Below are 20,965 nucleotides of genomic sequence, written 5' to 3'. Positions count from 1 at the left end.
GATTGGCTGTTTGCCACACGTGTCATACTTTCAGGTGCACACGCTTCAGAATTGCCCACAAACTCTGGATTAAACCTGAGTTGACAGAGAAAGTTTATACCAAGCTTTGAGAAACGGTTGAACTTGATCTAAACCAGGTTGGATTTATCTGGATTTGTCAACTCTAAACCTACTCTGAAACTCAGAGCTAGCTTCATGCAACAGGCCTCTAAACACCATAGCACTGTACAATGAGAGCTTTAAGATTCCTCACTTGCCAATACTTAGGGTTGGGAATCGTGAGAAATTTTCTGGCTCCGGTTCCGATTCTGCCTAACGATTCCGGTTCCGATTCCGGTTCCATTAAAATGATTAAACAAATAGTGGTAAAGGAAAAAGGCACAATACTCAACTTTAAACAATCCTTTTTTGTGTTTATTACTTGCTCTCAAATGAATTTACAGGTTGGCAATGTCAAAAAAAGTCCTGTACTATACATTAATCGAGCCATATGGAATTTATGGAAATTAAAATAAACATGTTCAAATTAACACCTCTGAAATTGTCTTATTATATTTTCTCTCTCTGTTTTAGGGATGTTAACCGACCGTATCAACGTTAACCGAGCAAAGTTGTTGGTTAAAAAAAAAAGTGATCTCTAAATTAGGCTATTATAGACAGTGGACTAAACGCTACTACAGTTAGCCGTCTCATTCCAAAATCTTTTTGTGTGAAGTAAACAAATCCCTCACACTCAATTTTTCATAACTCTCCTGTTTGTACTTAATAAACCAATAAAAACATTTAGTGCGAGGTCGCAGCGTTTGCGCGCTCACAAGGTTTGCAAAAAGTAAACCGGCTAAAACACTCGAGGCTAGAGCCAGAGCAGACGACAGTATGAAGCGTGCATTCCGCATAAGATGGGCTTACATTTGGAAATATATTACATCTACATTTCAGTGGTAACACATAAGGTGTTGATCGTCTTTCTTTATTATTGTTAGCACTACCTCGAACTAAAGCGGCGTCTCTTCAGAGCTGTCATTTTCTTAAATGAGCCGCGGCTATGTTTCAAATGAGCTCATAACGCTAGACAAATGCCTTTATTTTCAACGCAATCAGCTTGTACCCAAACATTTCGAAACTTATGAGCCATTGTCCTCGGATTACAAACAAGCTCCTCGGCGCCGCGTTTGTGGGACTCGCGCTGTGGGAGATTTTAAAGGGGGGGTGAAACACTCAGTTTCAGTCAGTGTCATGTCAATCTTGAGTACCTATAGAGTAGCATTGCATCCTGCATATCTCCGAAAAGTCTTTATTTTTTTAATAATTATATAAGAAAGATGCGCTGTTCCGAGTCTTTCCGAAAAAAGCCGAGCGGGTGGGGGCGTGTCGTGTGAGCGGAGCTAAATAATGACGTGTGCTCGCTGCTGCTATGTTGAGTGGAGTGCGTCGTAAAGCTGTCATCCCTAACAGCGGGAAAAACTTTATTCAAAATAAAAATATGGCTTTTAATCAGATACAGCCATACATCTATGATCCGGAATCAGACCCAGAGGCTGCAGTTGAACAGGAGCAGCAGCAAAAACGACTAGAGCAGGACGTCTCTATGTGGTACAAGTTATACACTAACTATATAATATGCTTAGCGACTTGTGTTATTTACATATTTATACTTGAATTATATCGTCGTATTTTTGTCTTTGAAGGTGTACATGTGGGAAGTGCAGTTGTGCACGTGTGTTTGTGTGTTTACGCGTGGTTTGTGTAGACAGTAAGCGGACTAAAAAAAAACAGACATTTGAAGCAGTCTCACTCACCCTTCTAACGTTGGGACTGCTCCATCCTTCAGCATTAGGCGATTGGGAAAATCCGGCGTCGAGCTGGGCCTTGTTTATGAAACAGTCGGCACCGAAATGCAGCGAACCGATATAAACATTCGCGCAACTCAGTTGCTGATCCGGAAAAGCAAATTACATCCACTGTTGCCTTAACGCGGGGTTTTGGGGGAATCTGTGCAGGACTGTCTTGGTCTGGCAACCAAAAACGCACTTTTTTGGTGACATTGTTATGTGCTATGTGTAATTGTCACCTGTCCAGCATCCTACAAGCCAGCGCTTTGATGGGCGTAGCCTGTTACTTTCGCTCTCTCCCTCGCTCTCTCTCACGCGCTTCCGGTAGAATTGTCCGTAAGGCCCATACAAGGAAATTCCGCCCCCATTAACGTCAAAGGGGACGCATGATCTCAAAAAACTTGCCGAAACTTATGACTAACCGGAAGTAGTATTTTTGACAAAGAAATACTCCCATCAAACGTCCACCTTAACTTTTGAAACTTTGTCTATGTTTAGTATGGGATTCCAAGTCTTTAACAGTGTAAAAAGATCAGTATGCATGAAACAGCATTTCACCCCCCCTTTAAAAAAGTGACGTGAGGGGAAGGGAGGCGGCAGCGCTAGGAGTGTGTGTGTGTGTGTGTGAGAGAGAGAGAGAGAGAGAGCGGGAGCGTGGCTCGCGGCTATGCTCCCAGCGCTTCGCACACACATTGGACCAGAACCGTTTTCGGAACCGACACTCAGGAATTTCGCGCGGTTCCGGTATTTTTCAAAAATCAGTATCGGTTCTGCATAAGAACTGGTTCTCGGTTCCCAACCCTACCAATAATTGGAATAGAATTAAAAAAACATTTTGCTACAAATATTTTTCCATCAATCTATTAGTCTGCCTTTACATTGCTTTATCATGTCATATCTCTGTCCCATCCAGAGTGAATCCAGCTTTTATATGTAGATGTCACTTCCGAGACTTTGCAGCATGCAATCGGCCGCGGTCCTCTTAGCAGCATGAAAAACAATAGTTTGATTCAATGAATTATATATGCTGTAGCCTCGAAAATGAGCCGAGACCGCTACAATCACTAAAATGCTTTTGCTTTGTTCATCGTGATCTCACAAAGTAATGTTATAATAAATGAAGCTGCCAACGGTGCACAATAAATATTTTACTTTCGTAATGTATACATTTTGTTTGTTAATGCGTTTTTTTTTGTGTGAGCATTTTTGATAACTCATTGAGTTGTGGGTGGCGTTGCTGTGTGGCACGTTCAAGAAAGGTATCGTTTGTATCAATCTTTCTGCCGCCTAATTGGGCTTGAACAGTTAAATATACACACGTGTCAAAATGACCATGTATTTGCAAGTAAACAGTTATGTGTTAATTAAATGTTAACAGTTGAGAACAAAAATACACAAGTATATTGGATCCGTGCAGTCGCACTCTTAAAGTGACAGCACCAAATTTACCTGCTTTCATTATTAGTGAAAAAAATTCACGTTCCGTAACTTCCTAAACATAATTTAGGGAGGAGCGAGGCCATCTAATCTTCCAATCAATGTTCCAGCATCCCACCACCTCCCCAAACTCCACCTTCATCTTAAGTACCTTGCCCTACATAATCATATCCTATATTTAGTCACTGGGTCTGGGGGTTATATCAGAACTCGAGTTGAAGTTGCCCCTCATCAGTGGACAGCAAGCAAATTATATGTAACCTAATATGTTAAGATTATATGGACAAACAGTTATACATTTTTATGAAATCATAAATCACAGAATCAACACTGCATGTGCACATCACCTGGTAGGAATTAGGTGTTGATTCAATCATTTTGACAAAATTCATCTAAAATTCGGTGACATTCAATGGTATATTGTAAATTGTGTTTTTATGATTGGATTGTATGATTCTAAATCGATAATGCACTTAAAAAATGAAGCAAACCAGCTCATTTAAACTATATTGATTTCCTAGAACAGCAGCAGGAGTTTTCATTGCTGCGCTCAGGTTTAACTGATGGAATAGCAGTATTGGGTTACAAGCATTTTAGGATGTATCCTCAGTTAGTAACGGCTTTTTATAATGTCAGTGTAACACATGGCTTGGTTCTTTGAAGAAAACTGAACAGACTCTCTTTGGTCACCTAACGCTATACACTCATACTGGTATTTTATATTTTCTTTTCTCTTAATTGAATTCTTTGAGGTCTGTGTGTGTGTGTGTGTGTGTGTGTGTGTGTGTGTATGTGTCTGTGTGTGTCTGTGTGTCTGTGTGTGTGTGTGTGTGTGTGTGTGTGTGTGTGTGTGTGTGTGTGTGTGTGTGTGTGTGTGTGTGTGTGTGTGTGCAATGTACACTGTGGTATTGGTATCAATAACCCTGGAATGCTGACAATTCATGTCTGCTGTCACTCTTAACCCTTATGACAAATAAGTGTGGTGAATTGTATTGAATATCCACTTGTAGTGTACTTCCAGTCTTAAAAGTATACACAGTGGTAATATAATATTAAAAATAAATACTTAAGATTACAATTCCATGACTGTGTTTTTTAACACACTTTGCAATAATGTTTTTAAATATTGTTTTAAAATATGTTTATTTATTTTAAAGTACTTTTTTTTAAAATCATTTTTGCTGTGTTTTAAATAAGCGTACTTGATGTTTGATGTTGACTAAAGCATATGTAAGTGCTTGATTATAATTTTAACTGTAGCGTGTTATTCAACATTACATTTAAATGTATTTTAAATGTATTTTAAATATACTGAAGTTATTATTACAAATAATACATTGTTAAAAATATGTAATTACACATATATTTCAAAACTGTAACACTTTACTACAAGCTCTCATTTGTTAACATTTAATCACTAACATTAACTAACAATGAGCAATATTTGGACCCACTTTATATTTGGTGGCCTTAACTACTATGTACTAACATTTAAATTAATAATTTGATACAATGCACTTTTTGTGTACATACAAGTTCTTACATTGTACTTACATTTTTAAATTTACCTGCTTGTAATTACATCTGTAAGTAATTTCTGTAGTTACATTTATAATTACACAGTTGACATTTCCCTTACCCATAACCCTACCACTTACCAATACCACCACACCTGTCTCTAACTTTACCCATATTACACCTCAATATCAGCAAAAGTGCTTTGCATTTCAATATGAACACCATAATTACATTATGCTTATTTTTTTAATGTAAGTTAAGGCCATCTAATATAAATAGGACCAATATATATTTTATAGCATTTATTATCATTTTTTAAAACATCATGTTAGTTCACATTGCAATAACTTTTGATCTTAAAAAATGTGTTCGTAAATGTTAAGATTAACATAAAGTAAGATTAATAAATACGATTACGTAGATGTTCATTGTTAGTTCAGGGTAACTAATAGCATAGAAATCTAGCAGCAGTAAGTGTAATTTGCAGCCAGGGCGTCGAGCAACTCTCTGTTGGCTTACGAGCAGTAAAAACCAAACTCTGGTCAGGCCAATCACATCGTGTATAGAGGCAGTGGGCGGGGCTTAACATAATGATGGCAGAGTTGTGACGGTTTTGCGTGCCTTTTGAATCGGCGTTGACTGTGACTCTGGAAGACTTGGAGTTAAGCTTTTCTCTGAGAACACATCAAAAAATGGCAAAAAAGGTGTTCTGAGTTTTGCTGACCGCATATAGTAAAATTTGAATCTATCAGCTAGTTAATTTATTATTTTTCACCTTCTTCGTTGCTTTGGTTGGTGTAGCGCTATCCTATCGCGTGCAGAGGGAGTTTGAAAGACAACCGTTTATCCCACCCCTCGGATTGAGCTGTCAATGGTGGGTTTCTCAGACTCAACATCTCAAGTGATGTGGGTCTGGCTTGTCAGGCTTGGTAACTAATGAAAATTGTAACACTTGTAAAGTGTTACCAAATACAGTATAAGGTAATGTCTTCTTTACAATAGTATATTTTAGTTGATCATAAATGCTTCTCAGTACATTCAGCAGCACATTTTATCCATAATAGAAGGAATTATGAATTGACACTTAAACATGTACTAAAGTCCTACTTAATTGGAACAAAAAACACGTTAAAGTCCAAGTATTTACATTTATATATAATATAATATAATATAATATTTATACTATAATACATTTTCATTTAATTGCAACACATATGCAATTAAGTGTCACATTCCCAAAAAACATTCCCACTTAAAGGGTTAGTTCACCCAAAAATGTAAATTCTGTCATTAATCACTCACCCTAATGTCGTTCGACACCCGTAAGACCTCTGTTTATCTCCGGAACACAAATGAAGATATTTTTGTTGAAATCCGATGGCTCAGAAAGGCCTTCATTGACACCAATGTCATTTCCTCTCTCAAGACCCATAAAGGCACTAAAGAATCATGAATCAATACACTGATAAATAACTGTTTGAAACTTTGTTTTGAAATCGGCCCATCACTATATGTCGTTTTTTTTGCGCACAAAAACTATTCTCGTCGCTTCATAAAATGATTGTAGAGCCACTGTAGTGAGATGGGCTTTGTAACGACGTCTTTAGTGCCTTTATGGGTCTTGAGAGAGGAAATGACATTGGTGTCAATGAAGGCCTTTCTGAGCCATCGGATTTCAACACCAATATCTTCATTTGGGTGTCGAACAACATTAGGGTACGTTATTAATGACATAATTTAAATTTTTGGGTGAACTAATCCTTTAAGTGTATTCTTTTAAAGTATATTATTTCCGTAATGAGTACTCTTTTTAGAAGTAAACTGATAGTTTTTTGGTTTATTTATTTTTTTACAAGGGAACATTCACTGATAAAGCAGAGCCTCAACTTTGTTTGAGATTTCCAAAGATAAATGGAGGTGGACTGTGTATTGAATATTAAGGTCAGTGATTTTTGTCTGGGCTGTCAAGCCGTTGAGTCCGAGGGCACCGGGCCAGACCTTTGCAGCTGCTCTGTCTGTGGTGCCTTTGACGGGGTGAACAGTGAACACCCATCCCCCTCTCGTCCCACAGGAACATCCTTCACTGTCCTTCACTGGGGCTCAGCCTGGGTGACTGAGTGCTTTGTGTGTCCGGGGGGGTGTTGGATGCTCTTGTCAACATGTCAAGAATCAGACATAAGTTGCTTTTCTAGCTCAGCAAATCCAGCTTGTAACCGAGTTTCATGTGATTTATATCAAAAGCAAACAGAAGCAGGAAACACACCACCGTTTCCAAACAGATCTATGCGTAAAGATACTGAACAAGGCATAACAAAGCCCTAAAGAATCCAGCTAAACCAGTCTGCTGACATTAGTTTCCTTTGAGCTGTACGTTCTGTGAGCTGTAATTATAGTTGACCCTTTGCAAAAACAACTAAACCTGTCAATTGTTTAACCAGCTTGACACACATGTACACACACAAGCAGGTGGAAACAACGTGATGTTTATGGTGTCTGAAAGCTATATACACACCTGTTGCAATGTCAAGGAATGAAAGCATTTTTCTAGAGAAATGTTCTTAAAAGCCTTACGTAGCTGTCTTACTCAAGAAGTCTCTTATACTCACCAGTGCTGCATATAATGCTATATTATATTATTCATTATTTATTCCTGTGATCAAAATCACAATTTCTCTAATCACATGATCCTTCAGAATTCATTCTAGTATGCCGATTTGCTGTTTAAGAAACACTTATCATTGTAATACTTATTAAACAGGTGTGCCGTTTACTATATTTGTGAGCCTAGACCACAAAACCAGTCATCATGGATATTTGTGGCAATAGCCAACTATACATTGTATAGGTCAAAATGATTGATTTTTCTTCTAAGCCAAAAATCATTAGGATATTAAGTAAAGATAATGTCCCAAGAAGATATTTTATACATTTCCTACTGTAAATGTATAAAAACAATGATAATTATTGTTATTAGTAGTAGTAATATGCGTTGCATTTGGATAACTTTAAAAGCGATTTTCTCGCACCCTTAGATTCCAGATTTTCAGTAGTTGTATCCCGGCCAAATATTGTCCTATCCTAACAAACCATATATAAATGGAAAGCTTATTTAGATGATCAGATGATGTATAAATCTCAATTTCAAAAAAAATATACCCTTATGACTGGTTTTTGGTCACATTTATGGAAACCCTTTTTTTGCTGTACAAAACCAATTAAATCTTAAAAAAAAAAAAAAAAAAATCAAGTTGTTGCTGTTGTTATACTTTTGATTTATTGCCTACTTTCTGGAAAACTATTAAAGTATTAATTTCTTTTAAAAATGTTTTATTGAATTTTACAAGCTCGTTATGTATTACTGGTGTTTTTATCAATGCTCTGCCATACCTTTCCTTAGCAGTCCTTAAAAAGCTAAAAGTTTTACATTTAGGGGGAGTTTACATGGCGCTATATTCAGCTAAAAACTGAAAGCGTTTTGGCCATTCACTTTTGAAAACGGTACCGTTTCGTCTCTGTGTAAACTACAAAAAGGTATATTTTTGAAACCGGTGACATCCTGTGCATGTGTGTTACGTGTTCTGTCTATTGTAGGAGTGTAATGATATATTGTTCGTTACACGATATAATGTGATAGAAAAAATGTGACGATATGTATCGTTGATGGAAACGATATGATTTGTGATATAGAGTTGTTTTGTCCAAGGCTCAACTTGCTGTAGTAGTTCTATTTATTAAAGGTATAATTCATCCAAACACAAATTTACAAATATACCACAAATGTAAATTCTGAAATGCAGCCGTCTCACCAGAAACCTTGTAAACAATGCAGACTCATGCTACTAAACTATATTTAAATGTTTTAAACAGCCATTCAGTTTTCTTTATTCACTACAGTGCTCATCACATCACCAATACTTAAAGACTTAAGGCTAATTTTTTTTCAAACTTAAACATTTTTATATTTTAATCTGGACTACGGGCCCTAGAAATTGTTTGAATATGTTAAATAAAACATTATTTATTGCTCAGTAACACAGTATATTAAGGCTCTATTATTTAACATTAGTTAATTCAATAGTTAACAAACTAACAATGAAAAATACTTTAAGCATTTATTAATCTTAGTTCAAATGTATATTTCAACATTTAATAACACATATATTTTTAACTGTATTATTTAATTGACCTCAGCTTACATTAACGGTTGTATTTTTAACTGACGTTATCAAAGAATAATAGTGTAACGATGTTCTTAGCTGGGAAGGAAGGAGGCGGGAACCGGCAAACGTTCAAAACTTTAATTCAAAATAAATAAACAAAACGAAAGTAAAACCGCGGGCAGCCCCTCACGGACGACTGCCCGCCCATACACACACATAATAAAACGTGGGCAGCCCCTCACGGAAGACTGCCCACACACATAATAAAACGTAAACAAAACATAACATAAAATCCCAGACCTGGTCCTCTCTCGTCTTCCGCTGCCTTTGCTCCTCCTTTTATGGTCCCGTCACATGGCCGCGAGACAAGACCGGTGTGTCATGCAGCTGGCACTCAATAACACTCGTCACCAGCCCGCTCTCGCGGCCCCTCGCCCCGCTGCCTGCCACAAATAGCTTTGTAACAATGTAGCTATTTGTTGTTTGTTAAAGTTAGTGAATGCATAAACTAACATTTACTACTAGTGAGAGTTTATTGTAAAGTGTTAGCCTACCTATTGTTCTTTATAAATCTTTTGCACTTGAACCTGTTTGAAACAATTGTTTACTTTATACATTTATGCTTTTGCTTTATTGTATTTAAATGTTCACTTCTGTTTGTCATAAGAAAAAGTTACTAAACCTGGTATAGTATTACAATACTTTTTTCAAAACTTACTTCAATATCGTGATAATACCGTATACCGTGATAAAAGCTTCACCAATTAATCGCAACATTATAATTTGATACCGTCACATGACTAGTTATAGGACCCAAATAATGTAATCTAAAAAATAAGCGTTGTACTATAAGAACATTGATCTGTTTGTTTGTGACGCAGAAATGACATTCTTCATCCTTTTTTTAAGTTTTCTTTCTCTTTCCTCTTCCTCATGTGAAGGTCTGGATGACAGCCTACAGCAGTATGTGCAGAACTTTGAGAGAGAGAAGATTAATGGAGAACAGCTACTGAAGATCTCCCATCAGGACCTTGAGGAACTGGCCGTTGCCCGCATTGGCCATCAGGAGCTGGTTTTAGAGGCTGTAGATCTACTCTGTGCTCTGGTTAGTGTTCTCATTCACATTCATTGTGCCTCTAAATTATGATCTATTAATTACATATTTACTGTTGTAAAGGACTGCCAAGTTAAGCAATTATTTAATATTTTTGAAAGAAATCTCTTCTGCTCGCCAAGGCTGCATTTTTTAAAATCAGAAATATAGTAAAACACTAGCCTAATATTGTAAAATAATACTGTAATATTGTAAAAATCTATTTAAAAACTTTCAAAATGTAATTTATTCTTGTAATGACTCCAGTCTCCATAAATCATTCTAATATACTGATTTGAACAAACATTATAATTATTTTCTATGTTGAAAACAGTTTTTGCTGCTTAACATTTTTGTGTAAACAATGATACTATTCAAAAATTTGTGGTAAGATAAAAAAATTATAATTTTATTCTTCAGTGATGCCTTAAATTGATCAGAAGTGACAGTGAAGACATTTATAATGTTACAAAAGATTTCTGTTTAATAAATACATGTAATATATGACAAAATATTTTTTATCCTTTCCACAAAAATATTAAGCAGCAAACTGTTTTCAACTTTGTTAATAATAATCATACATGTTTCTTGAGCAGTAAAAATCATATTAGAATGATTTCTGAAGGATCATGTGACAATGAAGACTGGAGTAATGATGCTAAAAATTAAGCTTTACTTGTTTAGCCTATAGGCAAGCGTTTGAATACATACCTAATAATAATAAAACTTGCGCGTATACAGACAGGCGCCATCTTGGAAAACAGTCTCGACGAATCGAGCCACGAACGCTGTGCTAAGTGATGAACTGTGACTTGGAACAATGTCCTCAACTAACTGTCGTAAGAGCTGTCATCCTACAACAGGGGATGCCATCGCGTGTGCATTTGTTGACATGACAACCCTGATAGCCCTGAACTAGTGATGAGTGGGTCGTCTCATAACCCGCGGACCCCGTATGTCTATTTAATGGTCGTGGGTGTGCGGCGGGTTGTAAAAATATATAACGTTACAGTGGTGCGGTGCGGGCAAAATAACTTCATAAAAGTGGCGCCACGGGTCGGTGCAGCACTAACAGTTCCCCTGAACACTGCAAGAGGAGTTCAGAGTTCTTCTGGCGTCGTGTGTGAAATGTCTTCATCCCAGGTAATGTTACAGTCAGTGGCATATGTTTCAGCATGTCATATGAATATAATTTCATGGGTTTTATTTTTTTCAAACGCCAAATAATCACGATGCTCACGTTTACAAGCCAGCGTCATTATAGTAGTCTGTTGGTTACCGTTTTACAGAATCTATGATACTTCAGTTCAATGTTTGAGTGGTAGCTCACCGTAACAAGCATGACAGCATCGGTCGGGCACGCCTCCTTCAGCTCACGCCGACGAGCAAACGCTGGTCCAATGTTGATTCTCGTCCTGCCTTTAATCACATCACTTTTTCATTTCCTCTTATTGCTTTCCTCCAACAAAACCTTTTCTTTCTTATTTGTCTCTGCTGCTTCGGACATGACTATATTATCCGACGAACAAAGTTGGGCTCGCACGTCCGATTTTAAGGAAGTGTGTGTGTTGGTGGAAGTGACGTATATGCCGTAAAGCAGTCGAATTTTGTAGTTCTTTTTGTTCACAGGTTACTACCCGAAACCCGAAGTTTAAAAGTACGATTAAAAACGATACAGAACCCATCAGGCTATGGCAGACGTGTCATTCAACCTATTGTAAGTCGATTTATCATCACAAGAGTCTTAAAAAATATATTATGAAGGTTGAAAAGTTACCTAGTGCTGCTTTAAAATAAAAATATCCATGTAATTAGATTTCACAAACTTAATTCCTATTGACCAGCTCACTTAGCACAGCGTTCGTGGCTCGATTAGTCGAAACTGTTTTCCAAGATGGCTCCTGTCTGTATACGCGTAACGTACTGTCTTTATAAAGTATCTTCTTATTAAACTGGTTATACACTTACAAAGTTCTCAATGCTTTGGTTTGCATGTAGGGACCGTCATTATGCTACCGTGTTAGTGTAAGGCTATTTTTAGCCTTGTTAGTGGTGTTAACTAGTGTTTTAATTTCACTTACTCTGTGCCCCATAGACTAGCGTTATAAACTAATCTGTTTTTAGAGATAAAACTCTTTACATTTGATTTTCATGAAAACGCATCTCAAAGAACGATCTACTCAACTCGGTGACCATCTGTTAATTACCCCTAGGGTCATTTCTCACCGGAGTTGTCTATTAATGCAGCCTTACAATCATTTATCTGATTTGAATATAAATTGATAATGTTCTATGTGTATGCCATAGTAAAGAGATGTGTTTTAGTGGAGATTTAAACCGACAGTGTGTCTGCTTCCCGAACAATGCTAGGAAGACTGTTCCAGAGTTTAGGTGCTAAATAGGAAAAGGATCGACCGCCTGCGGTTGATTTAGATAATCTAGGTTTATCAGAGTAAACATTTGAGTAAATCATTTAACTCTAGGCCAGAGTTTTGAGACCGCAATAGACGTGATGGAGTATAATGTGTTAAGAGCTCGCTTAAGTACTAGGGAGCTAAACCATTTAGTGCTTTGTAAGTAATAAGCAGGATTTAATAATGTATGCGATGTTTAATAGGGAGCCAGTGCAGTTTTGACAGAACTGGGCTAATATGATCGTATTCCTGGTTCTAGTAAGAACTCTAGCTGCTGCGTTTTGGACCAGCTGGAGTTTGTTTATTAAGCGAGCAGGGCAACCACCCAGTAGAGCATTACAATAATCTAGCCTTGAGCTCATGAACGCATGTACTAACTGTTCAGCATTTTGCATTGAGAGCATGTGCCGTAATTTAGATATATTTTTAAGATGGTAGAATGCGTTTTTACAGATGCTAGAAACGTGGCTTTCAAATTAAAAATTGGTATCAAAGAGCACACCCAGGTTCCTCACCGACGACGAGGGCTTGACAGAGGAGCCACTGAGTGTTAGCCAGTATTCTAGGTTACTACTTCTAGGTTTTAGGTTACTTAATAATAAATAAATACAAATCTGAATTAATGTCTCAACCGCAACCTCAGTAAAACCTTGCAAAAGTTTTGTACACAATATGTATGTACACAATAAGTACATTTTATCAAAAGCATTTTTATCAAAAGCTTAATATTTTAATACATGTAGCTAATATAAAGAGGGACTGCATCATAACAGGATAAAAATACTAGCTTGTTTTCTAGCTAGCAAGTCCACAGTCAGCACAAACCCTTCTAATCTAAACTATTTTTGCCAAACACATTTTGCCAAAGTACACTTACTGAGAGCTGGCAGCACAGAATGAGAAGCTGTTCACACAGGACGTGTTTTCGCTGTCAGAAACTGCTTAATGTAAAGCATAAGAATGGACCAGAAGGAAGGGGTCTCAAAACAAGTTTGAATTTTTTAAATAATTTTATATTGCTTAATTGTTTGTAAGTAACAAAAAAACAAACATATTTATGGTTTTAGTTTTAGTTAACAGTAATAACCTTGTTTGGTAAGAGAAACATCAATAATTTAAAGGGAAAATACTTGATCAGTCTTAACATAATGTTATTTTGTATGTACAGTATTGGGATCTGGGACTCATAACATAATGAAGTCAATTTCAACACTTTTTTTTTTACACATTTTTCTTTATGCTGTTTACCACACAGAACAATATGTTTCTGAAAAAAGTGAACAAGGACATCATTACATGAGAAATGACTACGGCTCAGACAGACGTTGGTTTTTATGAGGACATGATATGAACACATGGAAATGCTTAGGAAGAAGGTTTTGGTGGCTTTGACTGATGGTCATGTCAGTACTTGTAAAAGATACCGTACATCCCAGTGTCCAGCACTGAATGCTATAATTGTGCCCAGACCCCTCGCATCAAAAGCAGACGATGGCCACAAATCCACTTTGGGCTCTCCAAAGAACCTTTTAGTAAACGGTTCTTTAAAAAAAAAAAAAAAAACTTTTCTTTTTCTTAGAATGTTTTAATAATCTAAAGAACCAATTTCCACTTTAAAAAAAGTTTTTTTGCAAAGGAAAAATTCCATTGATGTTAACATTCATGGAATCACAAATGCCAATAAAGAACTTTTTTTTTAAGAGTGTATTTAATTTCACACTCATTTTTCCAAATACTTGTTTCCACAGAATGTAGTTGGAAAAATGTTAATCAAGCATCCAAGAGAGCCATAAATCTTCAGATAAAATAATGTAGTATTATCCTTAGAATGTCTTTAGATGTCAATTAGCACATTTTGTGAAATCCATCATTGTCTAATTAGAATTTATGATTTAGAATGAGACTCATGATGATTTTTCCAGATCGTCTCCTGAAACCTCATACATCTGTTTTGTCCTTAAATCACAGCAGTCTCCTCGATGGAAAGAGGCTCCTATTGTCTCATAGCACTGGAAATGATATTAAAGGCACTCAGGCCAAGTATTGGATGCAGAAAGTGCTACGTGTTAGTAGGGCTCCAGATCTCTCCCTGATGGGATGTCCTGAAGTCTATTTCATGCTGAACAGGAAGCAAATTCCTGCCCCCATATGTGAGAGCGCATATGAACTCTGTCTGTGCCCTGCTGGAGGAAACCAATCTCTCATTTCCTAAAAACCATATCAGGTGTAGCTAACCCTATCATTTGATGAATAAAAACCCTCAAAGCACCTTCATTCAATTTCAATCATTTGATGAACGCTTACTTGTAGCATTGCCATGCTGATGTTAATGTTGAATTGAGCACTTCTAGTCAGTAGACAAGAATTAAACAGGAAGCTAATTACGCTTTGTCTTTGGTCAGCGTTATGGGACTGTGAAGTTCCCATAAAAACTCCATATGTTCTCAAATTAACATCCGCATGAGTTGGCAATGTAAGCACTTTAAAATACAAAGACAGAAGGTAATACTGTTATCCTTAGGGATATTAGACTTTCTGAATATGTCACATTTAGATCTTTACAATCATGCAACTATTTAAAGGGATAGTTCACCCAAACATAGTTCTGTCATCATTTACTCGCCCTCAAGTTGTTCCAAACCTGTATGCATTTCTTTCTTCTGCTGAACATAAAAGAAGATATTTGGAAGAATGTTCGTAACCAAGCAACTATTCACTATCATAGTAGGGGAAAAATACTTTGGTGGTGAATGGTTGCTCTATCTGCTTGGTTAAAAACATTCTTCCAAATATCTTCCTTTGTGTTCAGCAGACGAAAGAAACTCATACAGGTTTGGAACAACTTGAGGGTAAGTAAATTATGATTTTGGGTGAACTATCACTTTAAGTTGCTAAAAAGGTTATTATGGAGCCATAGAAGATGTGTTTCTTAATTTGAACCTTCTGAGATTCACAGGGCAGCTATTATTAAATGCACATCTACACTGCCGGTCAAACGTTTGGAATAATTACCTTTTTTATGTTATGGAAAGAAGTCTCATACCAAGACAGCATCTGTTTGATCATCAAAACAGTAAAAACAGTAATATTGTTGGATGTCAGTTGTTAAATATCCAAAGTTCGTCATAATTGTAGAAACTTGGGGGGGTGTCTGATTAAAACACTGGAAAAAGATCTAGTCTTTAGTTTATTAGGTTAAGGATGCTTAAGTCTTGAATTCCTTGAACAACCCGAAGCACATGGAGATACTGGGAGCAAGTTCACATGACAGATGTTAATAGAAGGACAGGATTATCGGGATGGGATAAACAGGATGGATAGGATGAACGTGATGGTCTTTAGTCACTACAAACCATACAAAAAGATGATCAAACTCATACAAACAATTCATAAATAAACAATATATATTCAATCCAAATAATTATTGAACCCAATTCATAGAAACAAACTGAAATCATACAATTGTCAAAACAAACTTACTTAACGCATCCTAAGGAAAGGACTCAAAGGACATGGTTGGGTGTCCATTCAAACACCCACACCTCACCAATGCAGAAGAACATAAAGAGGAAGTGAGGTCTATTTATAGACCTTGATCAGGGGATTATGGGTAATGTAGTACACCATAAGATAATGTCAGTTACTTGAGTTTGGAAAAAACATAGTAGAAATAAAATAAAATAAAAGGGTGGAAAGGATACAAATGGGTCAATTTGCAACAAATATTGTGCAATATTATAACATTGCATTTTTGTCTATTTTAAATACACTACAGAAAATTATAAACGCAACACTTTAGTTTTTTCCCCCATTTTGCATTAGCTGAACTTAAAGATCGAATACTTTTTCTATGTACAAAAAAAAAGGCCTATTTCTGTCAAATACTGTTCACAAATCTGTGTTAGTGAGCACTTCTCCTTTGCTGAGATAATCCATCCACCTCACAGGTGTGGTATATCAAGATGCTGATTAGAAAGCATGATTATTGCACAGGTGTGCCTTAGGCTGGCCACAATAAAAGGCCACTCTGAAATGTGCAATTTTATCACGCATCTCAATCCCACAGCGTTTGCAAGTTTTGAGGGAGCGTGCAGTTAGCATGCTTACTGCAGGAATGTCCACCAGAGCTGTTGCCCGTGAATTGAATGTTCATTTCTCTACCATAAGTCGCCTCCAAAGGCGTTTCAGCCTCACAAACGCAGACTCGATGAAACCAGTTGATTAATATTTTGTGGAAATGTTTATGATACACTACCATTCATTTGGTGTCAGAGAAAAAAAAGATACTACTTTTATTACTTTCAAAAAAATGCAATGCTAAATTGTTTTTAGCATTGATCAGAAACAGTAAAAATGATCATTATAAATAGATTATTCTAAACTTGTGACCGTTAGTGTAATAGGTTCTGCTTAAAGGAATAGTTCACCCAATATAGTTCTATCAACATTTACTGTCAACATTTATTAGTGAAAGCAGACAGAGACCAGTGGTTGTCCAGAGCTATTATAGCACTATATTTCCAGGTTTCATAGATGAGGTTTTAGTCTATAGTCCAGTCTAAAATGCATGCTTGATCTGTCTTAACTGAAAGCAACCATCATTTTGTCTCAAGATGTACAACAGTAATGTTGTTTTTATTGTTATTGTTTTTGTTTTTTTATTCTAAGGCACATTTGTAAAAGCTACTTAAATGTCCTAGTTGAACTAAGGCCTAATCCTAGCTTAATCTAAACCCTGTCTGTGAAACTAGGCCTAAAAGTCACTCATGTACTATATCCAAAATTGTCAGAAGCCATATGACCAAAATTGGTTACTTACTCTTTTAGATCTTAACTAAAGGCTGGCTTTAGTTTTTCCATCCATTATGATGGGATGCAAAACATGTGAACCAATTACATATGATGTTATTGACATCAAACCTGGCACAACACTTCATGAGGCGCTACATATGAATGCGCAAGGCACAAATAGTCACAAACTGGTTTGCAATGAGATATGGGTGAGGAAATGATGATATCAATTTTAATTATGGGTGATCTATTCTTTCTAGACCATAGCAGATAAACCTGAAGTAGATTTTTGTTCTTTCAGAGATGAGCAAGGGTTTTCAAGGGCTTAGATGGAGTACTTTTGCAAACTGAGATTTGCCAGACCAGGAGGAACACTCTTGCGCTTTCCAAGATATTAAAAGTGGAGCACAGGGGATGCCAGGTTTAGCAGCTAAATAAAGTATCACACAATTGCCAAACAATTTTTAGAGTCTAAATAGGGCTGTGAAATGTTAAACAGTCCAACTGCTTTACATCATGTAACAGTTGAGCATGGAGCGTTGAATTTAATACACCAAGGATGACGCCTTCTTAGTGTGGATTAAATTGCACCGTATGCAATACAGTCTCTTTACTTTTTGCTGCATCTGCTGAACAAGCCTACATACATTGCATTCCAGAAGTGGATAGAAATTGTCTACTAAATATATAGCATTGGGCAAGTCAAGCATTTCGTTTTTACAAATCAAGCAAGTGTTCAAAATCCATGGCATACAAGGACACCATAACAACAGAAGTGAAACGCAAACTTGTTGATATCATTTAGGTGGTGTAATGTGCACATCTCATTGGTGTGGAATGCTACCTGAAGAATGTTTCACGAGTTTGCCTGACCATTCAGTCTTAATAGTTAATGGTAAGTGAACTTGGCTTGCTGTTCTCCAAGGAGGCTCGAACCTAAAGCTTGGCTCGAGCTCTGAGCTAAACCCCCCTTATGAAAATTAAGTTTATTAAAGTCTTCTATAAGTATACTTCTTTTAAACTAAAAACAAGCGTATACTTTCAGTGTGCTTTTTATGTACTTCTCAGAAATATACTTTAAATTACATTTACTTAAATTAATTTACTTAATCTACTTTACTCTTTCTCCACCCCTGACTGAATTTTCCAGCTATCTATGTTTTCACTGTGGGTTGGGGGCGCTATGACACGTTATGGTACAGAATCTCTGGTTCAAAATACAGGAGAAGAAGCTGAAACAAGTGGTGGATGGTTGCTCACGCAAATGTAAAAATAGCGCGATCGTCAAACATTAACAGCATGTACGCTTTGCTTGGTGTTGATGTAATCAATCTACTCTATATGTGTATCTCAAGGCGTATTCTTTTACAAAAATGTGTTTCTCAACTTTTTGTTCACAGTCCCAGTGAACCAGAAGTTGCAAGTGATTTTATTTCAGTGATGTGATGTATTTTCAAGTGAAATAATATTGAGGGCAGGGTTTGATTTCAGTGCTCTCATCTCTCGCTCATAATCACAGGCTAATGGTCGGAGGCGAGTGGATTTCCCAGAGGAAAGGGAATGCCATTCTAGACCAGAAGGAACTTTTCAGATTTTGATTAAAGACCACGGCAAACACTATTTTTCTGTGTTAACTTGCACAGATTAATTGTTCACCCTAAGACCTGTAACATGTGCTAACAAAGTAAATGAGGTCGATTTTTGATTTCATGAGGAGTTTAAAGCATTGCCTTTTCTTTATGAAACTTACCCACATTGAAGTGTTGATAAAAAATGATTCATGAAGCTTTAATAAAATGAGATAAAATACAGTTAAAGGTATTATTTCAAGTATTTAAAGAAATCTAGATTTGAACATAATAATATACTGCTAAAGTACTATAGTTTTAGTATGCACTTTATAAAGTGCAAAAGTAATATGTAAATAGTAAACTGTAAGTATAATGTTATGTTCACTTAACAAACTACTAAACTAATAGTGTACTTCAAAGTGTACTTTCATAAACAGTTATAACAATTAATTTTCATAAAAAATGTTTTACCCTTCAGTAGAAATCGCATTTGCGGGGGCACTTTCACTTTTAAAGGGGCAGGGGTTCAACCCTGAACTCCTATTGCTTTTCCAAGCTTCATAATAGGAGTAAATGGCGGTCCTGATTTTGTCCAAAAAAAGTGCATCCATCCATCATAAAAGTAAACCATATAAATTCAGCGGGTTAATAACGGCCTTCTGAAGCGAAGTCATGGGTTATTGTAGGAAAAATATACATATTTAAAGGATTCATTTACCCAAAAATGAAATTTATGTCATTAATGAGTCACCCTAATGTCGTTCCACAGCGTATTGATTCATGATTCAGATCGTGTGTCAAACTGCTCAAATCACGTGACGTTGGCAATCTGAATCATGAATCAATACGCTGATAAGATAACCATTTGAATCTTTATTTGAGGATTGAACACAAACGCGGAAGAGAAGACAATGCTGAATAAAGTCCTAGTTTTTGTTATTTTTTGACCAAAATGTATTTTCGATGCTTCAAGAGATTCTAATGAACTAACTGACGTCACATATGGACTATAATTTGATGATGTTTTTATTCCCCTTCTGGACATTGACAGTTTAGTGGGCATACACTTGCCTACACTCTCGGGCTAAATATAAAATATCTTAAACTGTGTTCTGAAGATAAACGGAGGTCTTACGGGGGTGAAACGACATTAATGATATCAAAATAATTTTTGGGTGAACTAACCCTTTAAAACCAGCATTGCTTTGCTTCAGAAGGCCTTTATTAAACCACCGGAGCCATGTGGATTACCTCATTCACTGCCATTATAAAGCTTGGAAGAGCCAGAACATTTTTTAACATAATCCCATTGTATTTGTCTGAAAGAAGATAGTCATATACACCTAGGATGGCTTGAGGGTGAGTAAATCATGGGGTTATTTTCATTTTTGGGTGAACTTACCCTTTAAACCATCAAACTTTTATTTTGACGAATAACCGCTGGGAGCCCTTAAAACTTCTCTTTTGTTGATAAGCACTTCTCATTACAAATATGGGGTCATTAAATAAACTATTAATTACATATACGGGTCATGAGCTGCTTGTGTAAGAATACAGTGCCACACTTCACTCTGAAACATGCTGCGCATACATTTAATTACATGCTTTCCATGTCTTTGCGTTTTCATATTCGCACTAAGCCAAGTTGCGTTTTAGATTTTATTTCAATTTAATTGTGAAGAAAAATCTGGCTATCTGTGTGCAAAGTGCATTATGTAAATATTATCATCAGTATAGTACATGCTTACTGTACGCATTCCCTAGCATACGCATAAAAAAACAAGTATACTTTGAGCTTTACAGTAATGTTATTTTCTGCCTTTTCCTCAGAACTATGGCGTGGAGACGGATAACTTGAAGACACTGGTGCTGAAGATGAGGGCTGTGACCAACAGCCTTCACAATGCGACGTCAGAACGCAGGAAAAGTCCTACGTATGACAGCAACACGTCTAGCAAGCTCCCAAATGAATTCCTCTCCTCAGTGGTTGAACTTATTGGAGCAGCCAAAAGCCTCCTGGCATGGCTGGACAGGTACAAACATCCCTATTAATCATTTCTTCACATATTATTTCTATTGGTTATTTCTATTTCTATTGCTCCTTTGTTTATGTAAAGGAGGCATGTGGACAGAGTTTACAGGGAATTTA

At 36.6% G+C, this 20,965-nt stretch overlaps 1 protein-coding gene across 4 annotated transcripts in view; it reads left to right on the top strand.

The window, feature by feature from the left end:
* The window catches only part of LOC137091585 (connector enhancer of kinase suppressor of ras 3-like), a 105,118-nt gene that overhangs the window by 26,852 nt on the left and 57,301 nt on the right, over nt 1–20,965 (top strand). For all 4 annotated transcript variants that reach the window (XM_067456154.1, XM_067456153.1, XM_067456155.1 and 1 more), the window contains exons 2-3: nt 9,889–10,052; nt 20,647–20,849. In XM_067456154.1, coding sequence (XP_067312255.1) covers nt 9,889–10,052; nt 20,647–20,849 — 367 coding nt within the window. The remainder of the gene's footprint in view (nt 1–9,888; nt 10,053–20,646; nt 20,850–20,965) is intronic.

This window comes from Pseudorasbora parva, chromosome 10 (genome assembly GCF_024679245.1).
Source record: "Pseudorasbora parva isolate DD20220531a chromosome 10, ASM2467924v1, whole genome shotgun sequence".
Taxonomy (NCBI): Eukaryota; Metazoa; Chordata; class Actinopteri; order Cypriniformes; family Gobionidae; genus Pseudorasbora; species Pseudorasbora parva.
This window is presented reverse-complemented; position numbering and strand designations above follow the sequence as displayed.